The sequence below is a fragment of the Phasianus colchicus genome, chromosome 1 (genome assembly GCF_987193195.1).
Source record: "Phasianus colchicus chromosome 1, bPhaCol1.hap1.1, whole genome shotgun sequence".
NCBI classification, from domain to species: domain Eukaryota; kingdom Metazoa; phylum Chordata; class Aves; order Galliformes; family Phasianidae; genus Phasianus; species Phasianus colchicus.
The window spans coordinates 131,517,479-131,541,151 of NC_143436.1; the positions used below are offsets into that span (position 1 = coordinate 131,517,479).

Below are 23,673 nucleotides of genomic sequence, written 5' to 3' on the forward strand. Positions count from 1 at the left end.
TTCTGGATATCCCCAAAGTTTTATTCGGGTTTCAAGTCCTGGTATCATGTGCCTCCATTCCCTATTGAAAAATGCTCTTTTACTGAAATTCAATGAGGACTTGGAAACAATGGTTGAATTATTTTCTTTGTAAGAAGCGTTGAAACTTCCTGATAAATCACTGTGAAATTTGAAGTATGGTTTGTCAAGTTTGGAGGCTACCCCTGTATGAGGAAAAGTACTTTCTCTGGTGGTACTTTGGGTTATTTGAAATAACCGTGGCATCTCAATGCACACAGACTACCATCCTCTATTAAAATACATTATGTGATAAGTACTCCGTATTTCTGGTTTTCTGCTTTGAAGATATTTGAGCAGGGCTTTCTTCCATCCTTCTCGACAGGTTTTCCTCCAACCTTGTCCGCAAACTGGTAAAAAGTTCCATTTGAGAAAATGGAGGAAGAATCATAAAATGATTAAGGCTGGAAAAGACCACTAAGATCACCAGCCGTCGACCCATCACCATCATGGGACACTGACTAGCCATGTCCCTCAGTGCCACACTGATATGTTTCGTGAACACCATCCAGGATGGTGACTCTACCACCTCCCTGTGCAGCCTGTTCCCATGCCTCACCGCTCTTTCTGAGAAGAAATTGTTCCTAATATCCAACCTGACTCTCCCCTGGCACAACTTAAAGCTGTTACTTACTGTCCTGGGAAAAGAGGCCAATCTCCACCTCACCACAGCCTCCCTTAAGGTTGTTGTAGAGCACAATAAAGTCCCCTCTGAGCCTCCTCTTCTCCAGACTGAACAATCCCAATTCCCTCAGCCACTCCCCGTAAGACTTGTGCTCCAGACCCCTCACAGCTTTGTTCTCCTTCACGAGGCTCGAGGGCCTCAATGTCTTTCTTGTAGTGAGGGGCCCAAATTTGGACTTCCACACGTGAAGAAATCCGTTCTTGCATATTTGCCTTAACTCTCAAGTATTTGCCATCACCTCTGACCACTAGAAAGGTGGTGCCAGGGTGCCTGAGATACAATGATACACTGCTCTACCTGCCTGGCTGTGCTGTGAAGGGGAGGCAGGCTGCATGCTAAAGTGCCACTGGGCCTTCTGCTGGTGGTGTTACCCAGCTAGATGATGGCTTGGCTTAGTGTTGATATCAAAATGCACTGCTTTTTTTTTTTTTTTTTTTTTTAAACTGCTGCTGTTAGTGTGTGTTTTCTCTTTGCAGCATAAAGTACTTGTCTGAGGGGTCTAAGTGTCTGTAGGAAAGAGTGCACATTGCAGGACAGTTCAGGCTGGGGGGCCTCTGGCAAGGGTCTCATCCAGCCTTCTGCTCAAAGCAGTCGCTGCAGACTGTGTTGCTTAGGGCCATGTTTGTGTGAGCTTTGCTGCATGCAAGGATAGAGATAATACAGCCTTTGTGGGCAGCTTATCCTGGTGCTTATCCACTTTGCTGGTTTTTATATTTTTTTTTAATCTTATTCTTCTTCCTTTGTGTTGCAATTCATTTGCTGCTGTTGGTCCTAATCTCTATGCGTTTTCTGAAGTCTCTCTCTTCTCTGTTTTCCCAGTGGGTAGCTGTAAACAGCAGTAAGATCTCCACTGAGTCTCCTTCAGGCAGAAATACAGTTATAACAACTTGTACTTGATGTGGATAGACCCCCAGCAGTCTGTGCCCAGGCCTTTTCTAGGACAAAAGAAACAGTATCTAAGCTGGTTTTAGTTCACCCATTGATCCAATTCACTGATTCACAGTTTGAATTCACTGATTGAGTTGTGTGTCATGGAGTGCAGATGCCTCCAGTTCTGAAATTTGCCGGCTGTTGAAGCTTCCTGAAATCTCAGGGCTAATTCTTCAGCAGGGAACTTGTCTGGAGAATCACTCAATTCTGGCCTGGGTTATTTGTGTCTGAACTGCTGAAGAGAAGGTTCTGGGGTGACCTGATAGTGGCCTAACGAGGACTGTAAGAAAGAAGGGGGCAAATTCTTTGTCTTTTGTTGTAGGACAAGAGGAAGTAGTTTCAAACTGAAAGAGGGTAATTTAGACTGGACTTAAGGAAGAAGCTTTTAGAATAAGAGTGATAAGGCACTGGCACAGGTTGTCCGGAGATGTGCTGGATGCCCCATCCCTGTCGGGCTGGACAGGGCTCTGAGCAACCTGATGTAGCTGTAGGTGTCCCTGCTCATTGCAGGGGACTTTTAAAGGTTTCTTCCAACTCTAATCTATGATCCTAACTCCTAGACTGATGTCAGTGACTTCTATGCTCAAAAGAAAAGGAAGGTAAATATACTATTTAAAATGATGCTTTCTTGGATTGTTGTTGACTATGTCTGAAATCTAATGGTCTTACTATCACTCGTGATTCTTTTTAAAAAGGAAAATGGCAGTGCCAGCGTAATTTCCAATATGATGTTCTTTATGTACCAGCTGCATGACTAGCGTTATAGAGGCAATGTAATGGCATAAATAATTTCCCTGTTAAAAGTGAGAATGCCAGTCACGCATTGAAGGCAAGGCATTAAGTATTAATTTTTGAGGTTAGTCTTCACGAGAATCCTTGTGGGCAGTGGTGCAAACTTGCCCTTACAACAGTTACCACAAGCAACTTATGGCTTTTCTAAAATTTTGCAGTACTTATAGCTCACCTGTAGATCTTTCTCTTGCAACAGTCCTGCAGTAAAAGGCAGTGCTGAGTTAGTGGCCCTTCAGATTTCCTTCTTGATGAGCTAAAATGTTCTCAAGCATTCAAATATTTGCTCTACTGATCCACATTCTTCATTTACTCTTGATCAGTGAGATCATGTGAGGTGAAGGTAGCATGGGGCTGGTGTACTGATACTTTTGTATTTATTCCTAACTTCCATCCCTCCTTTCACATTTAAATAAGCAGTACTGCTGTACAGCATCTGTGCTTGTGTTATCCTAGAAATAGCTGCTAAAGTAAGTGTAGAGTGCCTCACTAGGTTTGCCCATTGAGCAGTTCCAAGTCTTATTCTCTTCTGTTCTTTTTCTGCAGCTGTGACTCTAATGTTCCAGAAATGCTTGAAGTCAAATATCTAGAGAGAATTTATAAAGGATGAACTTGCCCTCTGTGTAACACATGATGACAGGCAGCTTAGGAGGGCATCTTTTCTGAAGCTGTAAATCAGGCTGGTCTGTCTGCTTAAAAAGCACTCTAGTTCTTACGTCTTTAGTTGTTTGGGACCTTGGGGGGATGGCTAAGTATATAAGCTTTCTTAATGTTATTTCATCAGATGAAAAAAGTCTGTAGAAGTGATCTAACAAATCCAGGAACTTTTTAGTCTGTAGAAGAGCGGATGTTCATTGGAACCATAAATGCTTCCCTACAGTTTTCCATAAAGACTTTGAGCTTATTTAGAAAAGTGTTAATGACTTGAGGCTCTCTGCAGCTCACTTCTGTCAAATGTGCCTAGCTGGCACACTTCACTTGAATGCTCAGAATCTGCTCTTTATGGACTGTGTGATAACTATAGCAGCATGCCTGTGCCTTTGTGAGATTAGGGATCTGTTCCACTCTTGTGACTCATCTTCTGAGCAACCAGTTGCCTAGTTGTTTTTTCTCTGATGACGCTTGCTCTGATTTGTGTGGCCAGTTTGGACCCCACATGTTTTCACACCTATTTCCTTTCAGGACTGAGCCCTGTGCAGTTCTAGGCAGGACCGAGCCCTAGCAGCACCTTCCCTTGACCAGCTGCCACTGCTGATGGCCTCCTACCTTCATTTTGGCCACCCTGAGGAAAGCAGTAGCTGCAGACTTCAGTCTCGGCTGCATCCTGATGTTGTTTTTTCCTGCAGTTGTTGTGAAAGGAGTTGTAAGATAGCAGCCTGACAGCAGGGATCGGATGCTCCTAAACTGTGTGGTGCTTGATTGGAAGGATGTCCAGTTTGGTATTTTATCAGCAGGAAGGGTACAAAACAGGATATTTCCCAGCAGCTGTTGTAGTTGATGGTTAAAGTATGTTTAATCTCAAACATTAAATATGAGTTATGGATATAATTGTCATGTATTTGAATCCAGACTTAAAATAACAGCTATGTTTTATTGCAGTGGAGAAAATGTATGACTGAATTATATCCAGTTCTGTAATATAATCACATCCTGCTCTGTAGTGCATCCTCCTAATACAATGGCAACAAGGGTTTCCCATTTGTTTAGCAAGGAATACACTGAATGATTCTCTCTGAGCCTAAGAGGCTGCTAAGTCTATCCTCCTCAATATTCTCAGCTTAGTAGCAGTACAGAGCTGGTTTTGTGCCACCATTGTGTATGAACTAATCTATGGAGTTTTCTTTGTTGCTTCTGATTTACCACAGGGCTTTGGCAGATCCTGGTTAGCTGAATTTCTAAGACTGAACATCTTCCTGATGTATTGCGTGAGCCTAGCCCTCTCTAGGGATGAGGGGAGTGAGAGCAAAAGTAAGTTTTGGCAGTCTGACTAGTGGGGTTTGTGGAAGATGTCTGCAGCCATAATTGGCAGTGCAAATGGCTTGAAGTTGACTGGCTATAACCTGTCATTTTGTGCATAGCTGCATTTTTATTGCATCAGTTAAGTGTAGCTGTAAAATACTCTGGGGTCGTATGGAACGTGCTCTTTAAAACTCTGTATTTAAATTGTCAACATTTTGAAATGTCAGTAAGTAGTCTTATCTTGCTGAAGAGTTTAATTCCCTGTGTTCTCTTTGAGTACGTACTTTTCTAAATAAATAGTCTGTTTTCTAAATAAAATACATCTTAATCTTCCCATTACTTTTTAATGATCTTGTTGCCATTATGTTCTCCTGGGGACCAGAGAATAGCCACCCATTCAAGTGTCACAGCTACTGTATTGTACCTTCTTTTACATCAAGACTGTTTTTCTGCTCTGAACCTGGAGAGAATAGGGAGTTGGTCTTTCTTGTTTTGTTTGGTTTTTTTTCATTACAGTTCAATTACTCTTTAGTATATGCCATAAGGTTACATTTTTTGGTGATGTGTGGTTTCTTCCTTGTTATACCTCATTTATTCTCTTGTTAATACCTGTCAACTTTATTTACCATCTGGAGAAAGAGATCTGTGGATGCAGAGTGAGGGTTACAGAGCAAAACCAGCTCTAACTACTGACCTGCCAACAGAAGGATCATTTCTTTATTGACAGTCACCCATCATCACCTTTCAGCTGTCTGCAACAAGGATTAAATTGCAGGTTATCTTAAGACAACAGGGAAGACTTAAAGGAGGTATCGATTTGTGTACTTCTTAGGCCAAAACTACTCTGACCATTCTTACCCATTCCTCCTGTAGGGCTGGGCTATCATTTTTCACAGTATGTTGTAAAAGGGACAGTGGTCAGTTAAAAGCTTATATTTCTTCAATATTTTTCTTGCTTTGATTCCTGGCATGGTCCTTCCATTTGGTTACATGTATTTATTTATTTAATTGCTCATGCTAATGATGCTCCTCTTACTGATAGTGTTTTCTGGTTGGATTTTCTCTAGGCTGCCTGAGTAATTATTTTTATGTTCCTGAATGGCATGTCTCATGTCTCTTGCGGTTGCCCATTTTTTACCTTGTTTTATTTCTGTTTAATGAAAGAGGTGCAGCTGACTTCTTTGTGCATACCATATGAATTTTAGTTGCAGAATTGGCAAGTACACAGGAGGTTGTGCAGCTGCCATTGTTAGCTTGCTTTGAATTGCCAGGCAGAAAGCTGCATTATTGCTGCAGCTGTATTACGGTATTTTACAATGAATAGTTTCAGTGAAGTACATTTTCAGTATTCTGTATTGTATATTTTCAGCAGTTGTTATTTGGTTATATCCTACTCAGTTCTGCTCAGAAGAAGGTGAAATGTTTGTTATATCTCAATACTCAGCCTGCAGCACAATTTGGAGTTTAAACACTAGAGATGTGAATGAGGGTGAGGAAGAAGAGAGATGAAAGTGAGTATTTTGTATGTCTCTTTGAGCAGATACCAGATTTTACAAATTCATTAGTAGCGTCAGCATGTTTGCTTGGGTCTTCTCTTCCTTTGCAGGAAACTGATAGCAGCCATTCACGTAAACTTCTTGTGTTACACCTCAGCTGATATTCCAAACTCAGAAGCTTGGTACAGGAGTGTCAAATCAGCTTCATGGATTTTTAATCCTCTTTTTCCAGGACTGATTGTTGGGGTAATCTTGAGATACGGCACTCCTTCTTCCAGTGGCCGTGATAAACCCCTGAGCTGCTCGCAGGAGGACAGACCATTCACAACCCTGCTGGTCAACGTCAGTGGGAAGTTCTTTGAATACACACTCAAAGGTGAAATAAGCCCTGGGAAGATTCACAACGTGGAGCAAAATGACATGTTGCGAAAGGTGAGGGTAGGCCGTTTCTTGTGGATGTGTGCTGTTTGGCTGCATGCTTTTTCTTCTTGGTGCTCTTAAATCTACAATTCCCTTGAATGGTACTATCAAATGTCATTGTTCTTGGTGGTAACAGTACCTCAATGCTTAATTGCAAAGCACCTTTTGTACTGTGTTGCTGCTGCCAAAACTGTGTTCTGTTGCTACAGTGTAGTACTTTCCCAAAGCCTTTGAGTGCTGCTGGAGACTTAGCCTACGCTTCCAGTATCTGTAGAATTCATGAAAACCAGCAGAGCAAGAAAAGCCTGATGCTGCCCTCTGTAATATGAGGTATAGAAGGAAATGAATAGTCATTGCTTCCTGGTGTTATTTCCTTGTTTTTTTTTTTAATCTGTTTGCTTTCAGGAAATAGTTGCTGGTTGCATCCTGTAATCCACCAATTTAAACAATCTGGTTTTAGAAATGAAACTCATCTATCAACTGTTGCTCAGATCTGCTATTTCCTTTCTTATTTTATTCAGTGGCAGGAATTAAACCTCTTCAGTGTGTAGCAAAGCTAGACTTTGAAGTACAGAATTGACACTTCAGGATTGTGTCTTAAAAATACTTTCAGTAACTATGACGAGGATGATTCTGAATGACTACGAAGGTGGCTGTTTATATGTACCTGTCTGCTATAGACAGCTGAAGTGAGCTGACATGAGCCCTATTCTGGGTGTGCACGCCTCATATTAGTCTTCACCAGGTCTAGTCTCACGTGTATGCAGGTCTTGATTGAATTATAAATGATTGGTTTTGTTCCTTTGTCTAGTATAGTCTTTCACGGATATCTGCAGCATCCACTGAAACACTTGGAAATGATGGTGACTCCACTTTGTGAAAACCAGACTACTATATGACTTGACTGGCTGGCAATAACAGTGCACTGGCTAGATTCAGGAAAAAAAAAACCAACAAACGTCTAAATATAATTTCATCTGCAAATACACAAATGTCATGTACAATTAGATCCTTTTCCAGCATCATTTCCATTAGAATTAATTTTATTTCAAAAAAGGGACTATGTTAAAAAGGGACTATGTTTGGAACTGTTGCAAGACAGTTATCAGTGACGAAGGCAAAGGTTTTTTTCCCAGATGCTGTTCCCTATGGAGAGCTGCAGCTTTTTGCTGCTGTGTCTTTATAGGGCTGAACAGTGATTTAGAGGGTGAACTTGGCCAATTAACTGTTATTTCAACACTTAAAAATAGTAACTGTCAAAAATGAAAGAGGAAAAAATACATAAACTATGTGATTGTTCCTAATTTGTTTCACATTTTATTTATTTATTATTTTAGGTTACATTTGACCCAGAAGTTTTTTTCAACATTCTGTTGCCTCCTATTATTTTTCATGCTGGTTATAGCCTGAAGAAGGTAAGTGTAATTGTCTAACGAGGAAAATTTCTTAATGGGAGACTGATCTGTTCAGGAGTGCAGTCTCCATTTCAATCATTTGTGTATATCAGTAAGAAAAATCTTGATTTCCTCCACAGATGGTTAGGTCATACTGTTTTAAGAGAAAATACTTCATATATACACACATATACACACGTGTGTGTATATGCACACTATCAGTACATTAAGTTGTATCTAATCTTGCTAATTTGTTTTCCTTTGTGCATTGCCAGAGGTCAACATTAGTTGCATTTGAGCTAAAAGATATGCTGCTAAAAATTGTTAAATGTCCAAAATGCAGTACATTATATTGAGAAGAAGAGCCAAAACTGAACTCCAGTGGGAGTGTTTCAGACTCTGGATAACAAAAGGGCCCAGATTGTTGTTTCACTAGAAGATGACATAAATTACTCATGTGGTGCATGTTTTTAGTTTAGAAGCTAGGTCTTTCTTACTATATCCTATCTGTATACATATTACCAAAATTTTGTTGGACAGAATTTGCATTGCAGTAATTGAAGAATTTTTCTGGAATGCAGCAATGAATGTAAGTGTGATAATGCACTGTTTTTTTGGTTTTTTTTTTTACTTATTTAAACTTGTTTTTCTTTATTTCTTAAAATATTTCTATTTTATTTTATACAGAGACATTTTTTCAGGAATTTGGGGTCGATTTTGGCCTACGCCTTTTTAGGAACAGCAGTCTCTTGTTTTATCATTGGGTAAGTGAAATTTGTGATATTTGTCCCTTGAGTTCATTGAGCCATTCAGGTAACTTTAATTTTGTGATCTGTTTGAATGTTATTTCTGATTTTGCCACTCAAAATTAAAGCATAGCTTTTGCTGAGATTTGACTTCTAAACAATACTGACCCCAAAACAATACTGTCAAGTTTGAATCACTTGACAAGTCCAGAGTACTAAAGAGCAGTGTTCAGTTTTTGATCTTATGTTGTAGTCCAGAATGAAACCTTTTTAGACTCCTGTTAGAATTAACTTTATTCTGAATTGTAGGCACTACTTGTAATAGAATCTTAGCTATCAAATTTCTGGAGATGTCCTTTCCATTTTGCATGTGCACATTCTGTCTCTCTCCCTCACTGATATGAATATCTACATCACTTTATATATACGTGCACATTTGGTTTAAGATAATCATATTAGCTTACTTGCATACAATCACTTACACAGCTAATATTATTGTGTTCTTGGTGCATGGATATTCTGAAATACAGAAATCCTGAGTTTGCATAGGTGACTTTGGTTTCCATCTCTCAATTTCACTACATAGAAATACTTCAAAAGCTATTCTCAGTTCAAAGCTTTTTCTCCATGTATTGTGATGGGAGAAGCAATACTGAGGGGAATTTTGAGCATGAAAATGTTCCCTGTGGTGGAAAAAGGAAGCAGCCTGTGGAGTTTGTGCTGGTTGTATGAACAGAATTCACGCTGTGCTTACTTTATATATGCCGGCTCATGTCTCACTCTTAACTCAGTTCCTAGAGAAGAGAGGAGACTTTATTTTGAGAGCTTAGGCTGCAGCACTGTCCCACAGAGCTCCAACGTAACAAAGCCCACCTGAGATATTGTTGCTTGTGGTTTTTCTTTGCTTGTTTGAAATATGCCAGCTTGTGTGACTTGGACTGTTTTATCCTCTCTCTTCAGGAATCTCATGTATGGGGTTGTGAAACTAATGAAGTTGGTGGGACAGCTCTCTGATAAATTCTATTATACAGATTGCCTCCTCTTTGGAGCGATAATATCTGCCACTGATCCAGGTAGCTTGCTGAGCAATGTTTAATGACCTTCCAAAATGATCCTGTTGCTAGGATTATTGGCTGTATAGCACAAATATATTAATGGTACTTCATTTTCATTTATGTTATTCTAACATCTCTGTTCTGAAATGCACACAGATTCTGGGTGCTGCGAAAGCTATTCCATCAGTTTGGTGATTATGTGATAGGAAGTTTGGGGGCAAATCCAACTTTCCTGGTCATTATACACTATGTTAATTATTTTTCCCAAACAGACTCTTTTTTAGCATGCTTCAAGTTTAGGGCTGAAAATAAATTACATTGGATATCAGGACTTCTATGTCTTTGTTGCATCTGACACTTGATATTTTCAGAGCTATATTTGAGGGTTTTTTCTTTTTTTTTTCTCCTTCAAATGAAGTTCATGCTATACAAGTTCAAAGAGAAGAATGCTCTTCTGCAAAGTAGTCTGAGCTTTTGGCAGAAAATTGAGTTATCCCTCTAAATCCAGCATGTTCACAAAGGTGTCTGTGCTTGCCAAGTCAGTCTGGAGAGTTGGTGGAAGAGCAGGGCCAGGGGATGAAGTGCTGAAGTATGAATCGTGACATTTAAAACAGATTGTTTGATGTGCCCAGTGTTGTTTGTTGTGAAAATGGGAAGTAGCTCCTGTAATTGAGCTGAGCTCTGAGCAGGCTGTTTGCACACTGTTTTGGCCTTCGTGCAAAAAATTGCCATGTGATTTTTGAAGCTTATATATGGGAACATCTGAAATCATTCTTTCATGTCAGACTGGAGCCTTTTTTGAAAAGACTGCTGTAAATATTTAGCAGTCTTGCACATATCAAATCCTGTGCAAATGCATGCTCCTGAGGCACAAGGTATGCTTTGGGGAACATTACAGCCATTAGTGCAATGATTGAAAAACAATAAAGCTACGTTAACAATCCACACAGCAAGAGCAGCACAACATTTCTGTTGGTTATCTTATATGGAACACATTTTACCAAAAAAAAAAGCAGAGCATTCTAAAAAAAATAGCAGAAGTGTTTTGTCTTCACTGTGCCTGTGCATCACAGGGGCTTTGCTATAAATGCTGTGCATGTGGGAGGGCACAGAGCTCCTGCCTGATGAGGCTACCCTAAAACTGATGGCGGAACTGTTTACCTGTAGATAAACATGGCTAGTCTGTTTCCCAGATTGATTTTGATCCTGTGCTTCAATTCATGTGTTTTGTTGCTTAAGGCAAGCTGGTAAGTCTGCTTTCTCAGCTCACAGTCATTCCTGCAGTCATCCATGTGGTTTTTGTCTTTTTTTTTTTTTCCTGCAGTTACCGTGCTAGCAATATTTAATGAGCTGCATGCTGATGTTGATCTCTATGCTCTTCTGTTTGGGGAGAGTGTGCTGAATGATGCTGTTGCCATTGTATTATCTTCGTAAGTAGCTACTTGAATTTCTACTCTGAAATTACTTAACTGTTTTAAATGCTTTTTTTGAGGAAAAAAATTTCTATTTTAGACATGCTGTTTTAAATTTAAGACTATTGCCTTGAACTTGACAATATATATATCACAAGCTTTTGCCAAGATTCTTCAGGCATACACAGACCAGAAAAGAAAAAATTGCCTTCAGTATGGGTTGGTCTGTTCTGTTGTTCATTTTCTGCTCTTAAAGATTAAAACCATTCTGATGCCACTTCTGACTTCTCACTGTGTTACTCTCTTCCTAGGTCTATAGTTGCCTACCAGCCAACAGGTGAAAACACCCATGCTTTTGATGCAGCAGCATTTTTCAAGTCAGTTGGTGTTTTCCTGGGAATATTCAGTGGTTCTTTCATGATGGGAGCAGTGACAGGAGTAGTGACAGCTCTGATATCCTTTTATATGTTAAGCTCCTCCATATGAGAAACCATGTTCAGGTGCTAACAGTGCTCACCTATTTCCTGCTGTAGCAATGGTGACTCTAGCTTATTTCAATCTGAGTACAAAGATTTACTTCTGTCTATAGAAAGATACCCACAGAAATGACTCTTTCCAGTATAACTGTGGCATCACCAGATGTATTAACGACGTTACTGCATGCAATGTGTTGCCAAAAGGTTTAAAGTCAATAAGAGGCTCTAAATAGATGGCCTATAATTCAGTTTTAGTAATTATGAATAGCAATTTTTAAGGTAACTGAAAGATAACTGGTGTTTTGTTCTGTCTTCAGCAGAATCCTTGACAGCTTTTTTTTTTTTTTTTTTTTTTACCCTCATGAGGTTTTTCTGAGTGTTTTTCATTCAAATGCTTTGCTGAAAACCTCCTGTCATGCAGCTTGGAATAGACTGTACCTCTGTCAGAGTTAACATCATGACATTGCGTGCTTTGCATGACCTGCCCTGCTCTCTTGACACTTATTTAGTTTGATCAGAACTCTGAAGCACTCAGAGAGCAATCTGTGTGGGTTTTGCTTTGGGCTAGGGCAGTAAACCTTAAGCTTGTGGTTCTTCTTCTGGAGGGGAAAAGAATCAATTTTTTTTTGCTTTTAGACCAAGAAGGATAATAACATTGCTATGTGTCCTAGCTTGCTTTGATCTCCCTAGACGTCTGAAAACTGACCTAGAAGGAGTAAAATGTGATATTTTGTACAATAATAATGAACCAGTGATTCTTTATCTTAAGCAGTAGTGTCTCAGCTGTATCTTGTTACAGGCACACCACTCAGATTTGCCCGATTGTATCCTGCATAATGAAAACTTTTCAGATATAAGGAGGAATATGTGCTATGATGCTTTTGTGTTTTGTCTTCCAGTTCCACTGTTCTGCAGTCGATGTGACCCAAAATGATGATTCTTAGACTGGCTTTTAAGCTACTGGCCACCTATAGGTCTAGCTGCTCAAATGCTGTTGCTGTGGTTTTGGCTTTCTGAGCAACTTCTAATTGCAGCTGAAACACTTTCAGATTCATTTTGTAAAATCATGTTCTAAAGCAGCAATTGGTTCTTGCTGTTTTTAATGCTTTGCTCAGGAGGGTGCTATGAGACTAGAAGGAAGGATGCTGTTCACAAGACAGCCTCTGGTTTAAAAATAAATGCATAAAAATGCATGAACTGTTGCTTAATTATATAATTTTAACTATTTTATTTTGGAAAACTACTTAATGCTGTGTAATAATGTAGAAACTAACTGCAAATGTGCATTTTACTCTTTGCTAGTTAGAACCTGTAACTTCAGTCATGAGTGAAGTTAACAGAATCTTACTCCCAAGCAGTGTTCTGTACCTCTGTCATAGCTGTGAAGTACACATCACCATACATACCATGCAGTCATGCACTGTCCTTTGAAAATAGACTTATTTTGCAAGTGCATTGCAGACAGTATATTTAGACTTGTTCTGGCTTTCAGCAAACTGTCTTGGCCTCAAAGCCTTTGGTTATTATTATTATTTTTTTAATAACATTTAAAGTATTGCATAACTTTGGTGTTTTCTTTCTAAATTGTAGAATCTGCCTGGCTGGAATGAAGTGAAGCCAAAATGCCATGTCTAAGGAATAAAGAAAGAAAACTCTTTGCTTTAATGTTCAAATTAGGAAAACAAGTAATTATTTTGAAGTAGTACTTCAATTTGGTCAATTAAAATAAAATAAATAAAGTGATTTTTTTTTTCCTTTCTCTCACCCTCCTCTTCCTCCAGAATGATGACCACAAGCCTTAATTTTGAATTTAGTAAATTACTTTGATATGTTGCTTACACTCTAATGGCAAGAGAAATAGAGTTTGATTCACAAGGCTACCAGAGAAGACTGGAAATGAGGATTCACTTCGAATGGGGCCCCTTTTCTGACTTCAGGAGATCAACCTTCAACCTCTTCTTCTCCCATGGAGCAACAGACGTGACTGTCTAGTTGCTAAAGAAATACATGAGTTCCTTTTGAGTCAGGCACTGGGATAAGTTTGTAGTGGGATTATCTAAGTCTTCTGTGGAAGATGGTTTGTAAGTACTGCTCACGTGGTTGTTGCTGCTTCAGAAGTATGATATTACACAATAAGTCTGTTGGGAGGTAAGAGTGATCCATGTAATGTAACTGTATCTCTTCAAAAATGGCAGGGAGATGGATTATGTAGGAAAAGGACCATGCAGAGAGTAACAGCTGTTTAGAAAATGCAGAGTTTTATGTTTTGTTTAATGCCAGCAGTCATGGGGATTTTTTGATCATGGTTTGGGCTTTTGTTTTGAGTTCAGCCTTCTGGCAAAGTAGGATTGTGTCTGAAGTTGCATTTGGAATATGTGCTTCAGAGCCCTTCCCTCCTCTGAGCCATGCAGAATGCCAACAGGAAGCAGTAGTGTGGGTGGGGAGCAGGTAGCCGGGCTCAGGAGTGCTTTGTGCTAACCACTGAAATGCTGCCAGCTGTTTGCCTCTGGTGTTAATCACTTGTGGCTGTGAACACCGTATTCTGTGACAAAGCTCATGGGAGACTGCTTCCACTGAGTCTTGTGGGCCAACTGAATGCTTCTTGCAAGAATCACGAAGAGTGCTGTGAGCTGCAGACCTCCCAGGGCCTGTGAATTTCCTGTGAAAGTGGGACTCCTCATTGTTTTTAATGTACTGAACCATGACTCCCCAAGCAGCTATGTTGCCATTAGCTTTGATTGTGTAATGCTGCAGAGAGCCCTGGATGCAGCTGTATTATTCATGGAGAGGAGTGGTGGATGATGGTGCAGCCCTGATGTCTCTGTCAAGGTGCTGATTGCCTTCCTGTGGACAGGGAGAGTGCTACATCTTGCTGTTCCAAGTGTCCATACTGTTGTTCTCTTGCTGTTGCCTTGCTTGGATTTCAAAGACTGCTAGCCATCAGCCTTCAGAAGGACCAGAGATTTCTCTACCACTCCTGTAGCACACTAGTTCTTTCTCTATCTCTTTGTATAGTTGTGCACAGCTATTGACACCTGAGGTATAGTAAGTTGTGCTGTTTACTTGTTGCCAAAATAGTGAGAGAAGGGGGAAAAAAAATCCCATAAATGGGAACAAAAATTTTGAAGTATGTGGAGAGCTGTATCTAAGGCAGCTGAAACTTGTTTCAGTATTCGCTACCTACGTGAGCTGTTAATTCGGTGTGTTTGACATTATTCAAGTTCTCTCATTTGGAAGATAAATTTGTTTTTTCTTCCCATTAAAAATGCTGAGCTTGCTGTGGTTGAGCTGGTGTTTTCTCTAAGATGTATCAACACAGGGAGAAGAAATCTATCTTCTTGTAGGCAGGATCTGCTTTACCTTAAACGTGCAGAAATATCCAAACTTGCTGAAAAATACTTCTCCACAAATCTGAGTGGAAAAAATCAGATAAATGTGCTTCATCTCAGGGCTTCTGTGTTTGAGATCAACCCTGTAAATGAAACACTTCTAAATGCATTTTATGGCTTATCTAAAGGTGACCAGTGTGTATGCGTGTGGAAATCATTATCTAAAAATAAAATATACTGGGAGGAAAAAAAGCAATCTGAATGAACACTGAGTATCTATTCTTTCCGTGCTGGTACTTTGAAGGGAAATGTGGTATGGAATAAGCTATTAATTGAAAGAGGTGAGTTACGCTGCAGCTGTGCAGCACACGTATCCAAAATTAATGACTTGAAAGGGAGACCTCAATTCTGAAGTTTGTCTTAATATCATGATGGAATCGATCAAAATAAAAAAATCTTTAGCATTGGTTATTAGCACATAAAAGCACTTTTCGTAAATATTAGACAGAGAGAAGCAGAAGGACCAGTGAGTTTCTTTTATTTGTGATCCCTTAACAAATGACTTAACGTGACGAAGTTTACCAAGTTACACTGCTTCCCTCTGCTGGAAACGGCTCTCTTCTTCTTAATGTCTTGGAGCACTTTCTTGCTAGCAGAAGCCTGTGGATTTACTGGTGAGTTGGTGGCTTTGAGCACACTAAGACAGAACTCCTGCCCATCTTAGCCACGTATCCACTTTCTCATTAAACCTTCCTGTGAGAAAACATGATGTTAGCACTTAAAGCTTCTCTGTGTTCTGTACAATGCCATAGAGGGTGGTACTCACTGTGCAGTAAAAGCTCTTAAGAGCAGCTTTCATTTGGCTTAAAAGCATCTGTGTCCCAGCATGCCCAGCCCCGTCCTTGGTTTGAAAATGAGGTTCATAAAATCTCAAGGTTAGGGGTAACTTAACAGGACTTGAGAAGGGAAAATATCTTGTGCTCGCATAGTAAACAGACTGATTTTTACATGTAATTCTGTTCACAGGTGTAGTGGCTGTCCTGTTCTGTGGAATTACTCAGGCACATTACACGTACAATAACTTGTCAGTTGAATCGAGAAGTCGCACTAAGCAGGCAAGATCCTTTCACCTTTTGTGCAGTGTATTGCTATAGTGCTGTGTACTGGTATTTTGAAAAGCGCATTTATTGCTTGGCCTTTAACATGTAATTTTTTTCTTCTTTCCTTAGCTATTTGAGGTATTGCACTTCCTGGCTGAGAACTTCATCTTTTCTTACATGGGTTTGGCACTGTTTACTTTCCAGAAACACATATTCAGCCCAGTTTTCATCATTGGAGCTTTTGTATCCTTTTTCGGTTTGTTTGAGGCTTGTCTATTTTCATGTGTGCCTGTAGACTGGTGGTGCGTTTTAGCTTTATCAAATAAATGACATTGAACAAATAAATGGTGGTTGACCAGAGTGTTCCTGTGTCTTGCAGGCACAAGAAGTCTAAGAAAATATTCAATTAACACTTATCTGCCACAAAGTTGTTGGCTCTGCACCTGAGCGGTACAAAAAATAATGTAAATTCAACAGAGATTACAGAAGTTGTCAGGGCAAGCAAGGTAGAGGTAGAAGGTTTTGACTTCTAAACTTTTCTTGATTTTTTTCACCAGTCTGATCCAAAAGAAAAATTGTTCCTGTTGCTTTTGTCAGTGGAGAAGACAAAAATATGTGCCTCCGCTGTTGATGGCAAGCAGTGCTTGCAATGCTGTTGTGTTCAAACTTTTGTTCAAACTGGTATCCAGTTCCCATCATCACTGGCTGACTTGTTACCTGGCTCTCAGCTGCCTCAGAACCGTGCACTTTGGTGGTAGTCTCCCTCAGATAAGTTGGGAGTTGCTAGATTCCTCTCTCCCCTTGCCCCCTTTCAAAACATGTTGTATACTTATTCCATCACTGTATTCCTGGAGGCTTGAACATTCAGAGTAATTAAAAGCATGATTGAAATGATGGACACAGAGGTTCATGTCTTGATTTCTCTCTGCCTACTGCAGGAATAGGCCTCTTTGCCATGGGGATAAAACCCAGTAAAAGGAAACATAAAACCACCCTATTCCAGAATATGTTTATTTTTTCTCCACCTTACTCTCTCTCTCATATCTGTACTACTTCTAAGGATTAATTGCACTTATATTTATTTTTCTTTGATTGTTTACTTTTTTTCTGAAACACTGAAAAAAATGTTCCACATCCTCACATCTATTTTTTCTGAATTAACAAATGTTCTAAAGCCCTGTGACCACTGGTTGAAGACATGGATGAAATAGTTGTCTGGTGTGCTGAATGTTGTTACTTTTTTTGTTTTTGCTATACCCATCTGTCCTCTGCCCAAGCTATGCCATCAGTCTTGTTTCTCTTCAGAATTTCTGTTCTGTTCTCTTCCTGCCCACCTACTTTTATTGCATTTTTCACATTTCTTTGTACTACAACACTTAACCTTTGTTACCTCTGGTGTAACTTTTTTTTTATTTTTATTTTTTAATTTTGAGGAAGATGAAGGGTACTAGCACCCATGTTTTGCCTTAGCAGCTGCCTTCCCCACTGAGTTAATGCCTTATGGTGTGGGATCTGGGGGGATATGTAAACATCATTACTGTCGAAAGAGAAAGGTTGGACTGCAAAGGCAGAGCTAAGGCCTCAGTGTTGTTAGCAAAATCCTACTCATTCTTCCTACAGGAGTTGGTCATGATGGCAACTTCTGCAGTGCTCAAAAGAACTGCAGTAGAAATTGCTTACAATAACTGCATGAAGCTTTTTGTGGAAGTAATGATCAAAATCTTAGCTCCATGGAGGTAGACTATATTGTTTTACTTCAGTATTTAGGTGTAACATCAACCCAGATAAGTCTTGAGTTCTTTCATGCTTTTGTTTGTTTTCCATAAGAGAGCTGCTTCATTCTTCTAATGTTGTTATCCTAGCAGTAAATAAACAATATTGTGTTGTTGTGTAATAGGATTTCAGCTTACTGGTCTAATTTGTACCAAAGTGTTTCTTAGATGGGTGGAGTATTTTTTCAGGTTTCTGGTTATTCATTGGATCTGTAGTGCAGGAGTGCAGGAGCTTTTCACTTATGGTTATGAATTTCTGCAGTACTTTTTAAAAGCTTTTTGAACCTCACTCTAGTAATGATGATTATTCTTTAATTCATCTTTGTAATTTCTCTGAACCCTTAAATGCCCACTGACCAGTAGGTCACATTGCCTGTAAGAGCAATGATAATAAACACTTGCTGGTCTTTTATATTGACTTTCTTTCTATGCTAGGGCTGCATTTCTGCTGGTTTAAAATGCAATTTTATGTTGGAGGTGGTAGTTGCTTAAAATGTGGTATTTTAAGTTTTTGTTTGCACAGCTGATAGTCTTCGTACTAGATGTAATTTAACTTCATTAAAAACACATGGTTATAATAGTCTGCATTCGGTGCAGTGAGTTCATTCTGCACATGTTTGGTGAAAGTCTGTTCTATATAGACAGGAATAGCCTGGCACTTGATATCGTTGCATGAATTTCTCATTAAAACAGAAGTTTCATGTTAGAGCCAGGTGCCCAAGAGTGTATTAAAATCCCGGGAAGGTGAAATCCTTAACCCTCAGCTGTGAACAGATTGCGATCTTTTTGGGCAGAGCTGCACACATCTACCCCCTCTCCTTCTTGCTGAATCTGGGCAGAAGGCATAAGATCAGCTGGAATTTTCAACACATGATGATGTTTTCAGGTAAAAGAGCAAAAATGTTTAGTAAAGCAATAATTCTTTTTAAATCGTAAGATGTGGATTATAAAAGCAGGAGATAGTTCTATAGACATGTAGGTTTCCTTAACAGAAGACTTGGCAGCTGTAGCATGCTTTCATATATCTTTCAACTTTTGTAGAAAGTGTAATGTCTGAGAAGAGTGACATCTTGAAATGACAGCTGCTGGCAGCTTACGATCGCCTCATGTTGGGAATAGAGTATTTTCAATTCAAGTGTTGAAGAAGTGTGCATTTTCATTTAGATTCAGGGAGCTGTTTGATTTCCAAAATTTATTTTGCTGTTGTCCACAACTTGTTTTTTTTCCCACATTTCTTTCCTATTAACTTATGAAAACACTTAATCCTTAGCACTTGTGGATTCAGCAAGTTACAGTCAAAGTCATCCCAGGGCATAATTCCTCAAGGAAACTGAGGGAGTCAAAACACTTGTGAGAGTACTCTGAACCTCTTGTTTTCTGCTTATCACTTTAAGCCTATATGTCTGGAAAAGCAAGGAAAGATGCTGTGTTATGAAGGCATGATTGCACTTCAGAAGCTCTATTTCATTTTTTTTCACATAGGTCTCAGGGGAGCCATGGCCTTTGCTCTGGCCATACGAGATACTGCTACCTATGCTCATCAGATGATGTTCTCAACAACTCTCCTCATTGTCTTCTTCACTGTGTGGATTGTTGGTGGAGGCACAACTCCCATGCTGTCATGGCTGAACATCAGGTCAGTATGTACCTGTATGCTAGAAAAACTTCACTTTTCAGGTGGTAAACTTGTTTGATGCTTGCTAGATGTGCTCTAGGTATTTAGAACCTTCTATTGTTAGTGCAGGCTGGTTCAAAAACAAAACAACTGAAAAATGTACAAGATGTTGCTGGTATTTGGCCTAAGCCTCCTAGTGGTCTTTGAGTAAGCTTATAGATCCTTGTCAGCCTAGTAGGATGTGGGAATAGCATTGCTAGATACAAGAAAGAAAGTATTAGCCAATCTGTTCCCATATTGACTTCTCATCCTATATTTCCCCATCTTCTGCCTACTGTAATGGTTGTGTTGTTTTTCAAGTTAGATAGAGATTTTAGTGCTATACTGAATGCACTTTAAACATTTATATGAACAAAATTAACACTGCTGAACAATGGAGATAGATGGGAACCTGCTTCTCTGAGTGTTTCCTCTGTTTTGAGGTGATCTATGGAAATGAGACAACACAATTATAGTCACGTGTCTGTAAATTCTGGTCAATACTTAGTACTTTAGGGCTGCAAGTACTTTTGTGTTTGAGACTGCTTATCAACAGAAGCCCTAAAGAATCATGATTCAATTCTTAAGGACAACTTCTGTTGGCAATCTGAAAGCTTTAGTAGTTAGTGTAGGGAGGGAAGTATGGTGGAGCCTAGTTATGCTAACCAGAATGTCTACTGTTGTATTGTGCTAGAACAGGGAAAAACAATCTTAGGTAAAAAACAGTTTCTGTCTTAGGAAGTACTACCCATCTTCAAGGATTGTTGCTCTTCTTGGAAAATTTCCGTGAACTACTTGTAGTAATAGGTAGCAGGTGCTTTCTAGATTGGGGAAAAAAAAAGTATGAATGGAATAGGACTCCCAGAAATGAGTTTGAAGGCAGCTGAAGCCAAACTATCTGATACAATAATGTCAACAGCAAGTTTTGAAGTTAATGGGATGAGCTTACTAAAAACTGTGATATGTCAGACTGCCTGACAACCTGTCATTAAGGATATGTATTTGGCAGAGTTGAACAGTTCTGTGCCAGGAAGACAGCTGCATTCAATGTCAGATGCTTTCAGCCTGAGAAATTACAACAGTGATTTACAATATCTCAGCTCTGTCTAGCAGCAGACACTGGTAATCCTGGTTTCCTTTTATATTTTTGTGCCAAACAAATCCATTTTTGTCCTTTAAATGCGATTTCCAGATGTTTAGCTAGCACTCCAGGAAGAGGTATCACTTCCATGTAGTCAGGGTCACCAAAGATCATACCACTAGCAACAGCATGTGCAATACCTGGTCTTGAGATCAACAGCAAAACAATTCCACTGCTCCTGAGTCATTTTTGGTGTGGTATCATTTGACCATTAGTGATACTTCTAAGCTCAGCCTGACTGGTGTCTCTTTCCATATGAAAACTGTTTAGTGATTCTGCCAAGATGCCTGGAGTAGGTACCACGTGCAGCTTTCCATTAGGCACCTCTGGAAATGGAAGCAGATTTCTGGCTAATAGTGGTATGTAAGGAAACCCCATACTAATTACAGCAAGTCAGGCAGATGGTATCTGCTTGACCAGCAGTGTAGAGAAGTTTTCTGAGGCGTGGGATACAAAAAAGCAGGAGATGAGTTTTTGAAAGCCATAGATAGGTTAAAAAAAAAAAACTTTTGCAGTCTACCAAGCTTGAATTGGGCTCAAGGAGCCTCCCTTCCTGGAGGAGCAGCTGCCAACAGACAGTTGGCTGAACCATGGGCTGGAGTGTTTAGCTTTTAAAAATGTTAACCACATTTAAGTAATTATTTTAATCATCACTTGTTTGACATGCTTGGCAGAAAATAAATGCTTAGTTTTCCTATGAAGAGAAGGATATAGTGTCAGCAGGGGAACTCCACATAAGAAAGAAGTATTGCAGAGAACTGCTTGGGTCTACCTGCAGCTGCCCTGAAGACTGTGGTGTTAGTCACTGAAGCTGCATTTCTTAGGGATGACCTCAAATTCGTGCCAGAAGGTGGCAGCCGTGTGCAGCTGATGAAGAATTAGAAACTTGGGTCTGGTATACTCCGTTGTGACAAAGTCCTTTCTGTGGGAAAGCACGAAGTCCCGCCTCACTTTTCATATGCAGAGAAGCGACAGATTACTTTCCAGCTGAATTTTTAGACGTGTGCTGCTTTTCCATCACTTCCCCCCGGTGGGTGAGGTTGGCAGGAGGAGATGAAGGTGCTCTTCTTTCCCAGTGCCTCACACAGCTGCACCGTGTAGTGCTGAGACAGCGCTTCCTTTGGATGCTTTCTCAGCTCTGGCACTTACCGTAAGATAACAGTGCCAGAGGCTGGAAATAAGTAGTGCTCCTGTATAGGATTGTTTAGCAGAAGAGAGATAAAAAGATAGAAGATTCATTGTTTCCTAGAGCAAGTAAATGGAAAGAAAAAGGAAACTAATACCATTTGTGTGTGGGACTTAAATGCTGGGATTTGTGCGGACTCCTAAAAGTCCATCTCTTGTGTGAAGTTCACAGCAGTTTCTGGGGAGTTAAGGAAGACATAAATGAGGAGATCTGTAAGATTAGCCTGCACAATTTAAATAGAACAGTAGCACAGAGCTGGCTCCAGCCCAGACTTTCTGCCTGGCTTGGTACCACCGTGTTCATGCGGAGGTAGCTGTGTGCATGTGTGAGGCAGTGGTTATGCAAGGATCTGGAGTTGCTGTAGTTCAGGTGGAGGCATGTGCCTATTGTTTGAATTGCAGTTGGGTTGCATGCTTTGTTCTTTTCTTCTGGTGATCCCTTCTCCAACTTGATGTGAAATATATTAAAAGAAAAGTAGGTCAGAGGGAGAGGGTAATGTGAAAACTAAGCTTTGGTAAAGTACAAAAGGGGCCTTATAAGCAGTAAGGGGACTGAGTTTTTACATGGCCTAATAGTGATAAGACAAGAAGGGAATGGCTTTAAACTAAAAAAGAGGAAATTAAGGTTAGATGTTAGGAAGAAGTTATTTCCTCAGGAGGTAGTGAGTCTCTTGCACAGCCTGCCCAGAGAAACTGTGGTTAACCCATTCTTGGAGCTGTTCAAGACCAGGTTGGATGGGGCCCTGAGAAGCCTGAGCTGGTGCCCAAGGTCCCCTCCAAACTGAGCTATTCTATGATTCTGTGAAAATAGACAAAAATGCCACGTTCCTTGCTGTGCTCTGTTCTGAATATCTCAAGTAATCAGAAGAGCAGTTATATTTTAAGGATAAGGTATATAACCAATTTCCAGTGGTCAAGTTTAAATGTACAACCAAGCCAAGGACCTGCTGTTTGCAGTGGAGGCTTCACTGGCATTTGCTGCTTAACTAGTTGGGGAAAGTGAGGTTGTGACAGCAAAATCCAAGCAAAAATAATGGGATCTTCAGGTGCTTTTTATTTCTGCCACTTGACTTCAGGTGAGTTTAAAAATTAACACCAGAATCCAGTGTAAAGCCATGACATCATCTCTATTTGAATTTGTGCGCTGTCTTGGGTATGGAACATCTTCATGTATGTGAATATAAACTGATTTTTTTTTAGTAGTAGATGTTTTTTGATAGAAATTAAAACAACTTACTTCAATATTAAAAATGAAAATCTCTTACTTTGAGGTTAAAGCAAAGAAACAATTTCCTGTGTGAAGCTTTAACATTTCCAGTAAGTTAGCTCTGTAAATCAAAACCACTGGCAGAGTTCCTCTTTTCTGAAAAGTAGCTGACGTACAGCTTCATTTATTTGTTATAGGAGAAAGAAGAGGGGAACTTATCGCGTTTGTATAGAAAAATATTTCCCTTTTTTTTTTTTTTTTTTGTTGGGGTTTGACCTAGTTCTTGCTGAGTGAAGCAGTTCATAGATTAATGTCTGCTTCTCCTTCATAAGCTGCTTCAAACATTTGTGTATTTTAAAGAACTAATTTCAATTATATTAAACCATCTTTTTCTGAATCTTAAACATGAGGATTATAACTTTCCATTTAATATACTTAGGCTGTCTGGACAGTGTCAGCTTAGATATTTACTGCTTTCTGCATGACTTTGCAAATATAATCTTTCAAGGAGCTCTTTATCTAGTGATATCTTTTTTTTTTTTTTTCCTCTTTAAATAAGCAAACAACAGAAAAAAAAAAAAACAACCACAAAACTAAATAGTCTCAAATAGTTGTTAATGATCCTAATAACCTTATCTGGGTTGAAGGGGAAACCAACAGCTTGATGACAGCGTCTGGATGAATCTGGACCGGGGTGGTCCAGCTATTAGGCTTTGGATAAAATGCCTTTCTTGAACACCGTGTTTCAGTGTGCTGCAATGACAAGTGATGCTGGAATCCAGCCTTGTACTGTGTCTGTGTTTGGGGTAGGAATTGTTCAATAAGAGATCGCACCCTTCTGCTTTCCTGCCTATTTTCATTTTTCT

At 39.6% G+C, this 23,673-nt stretch overlaps 1 protein-coding gene across 1 annotated transcript in view; it reads left to right on the top strand.

Moving 5' to 3' along the window:
- The window catches only part of SLC9A7 (solute carrier family 9 member A7), a 75,366-nt gene that overhangs the window by 26,109 nt on the left and 25,584 nt on the right, over positions 1-23,673 (top strand). The window contains exons 2-12 of the mRNA XM_031596172.2: positions 6,149-6,348; positions 7,674-7,751; positions 8,418-8,494; positions 9,437-9,549; positions 10,856-10,961; positions 11,255-11,396; positions 15,317-15,422; positions 15,775-15,863; positions 15,978-16,091; positions 18,395-18,506; positions 19,103-19,256. Of these exons, the coding sequence (XP_031452032.2) occupies positions 6,149-6,348; positions 7,674-7,751; positions 8,418-8,494; positions 9,437-9,549; positions 10,856-10,961; positions 11,255-11,396; positions 15,317-15,422; positions 15,775-15,863; positions 15,978-16,091; positions 18,395-18,506; positions 19,103-19,256 (1,291 nt within the window). The remainder of the gene's footprint in view (positions 1-6,148; positions 6,349-7,673; positions 7,752-8,417; positions 8,495-9,436; positions 9,550-10,855; positions 10,962-11,254; positions 11,397-15,316; positions 15,423-15,774; positions 15,864-15,977; positions 16,092-18,394; positions 18,507-19,102; positions 19,257-23,673) is intronic.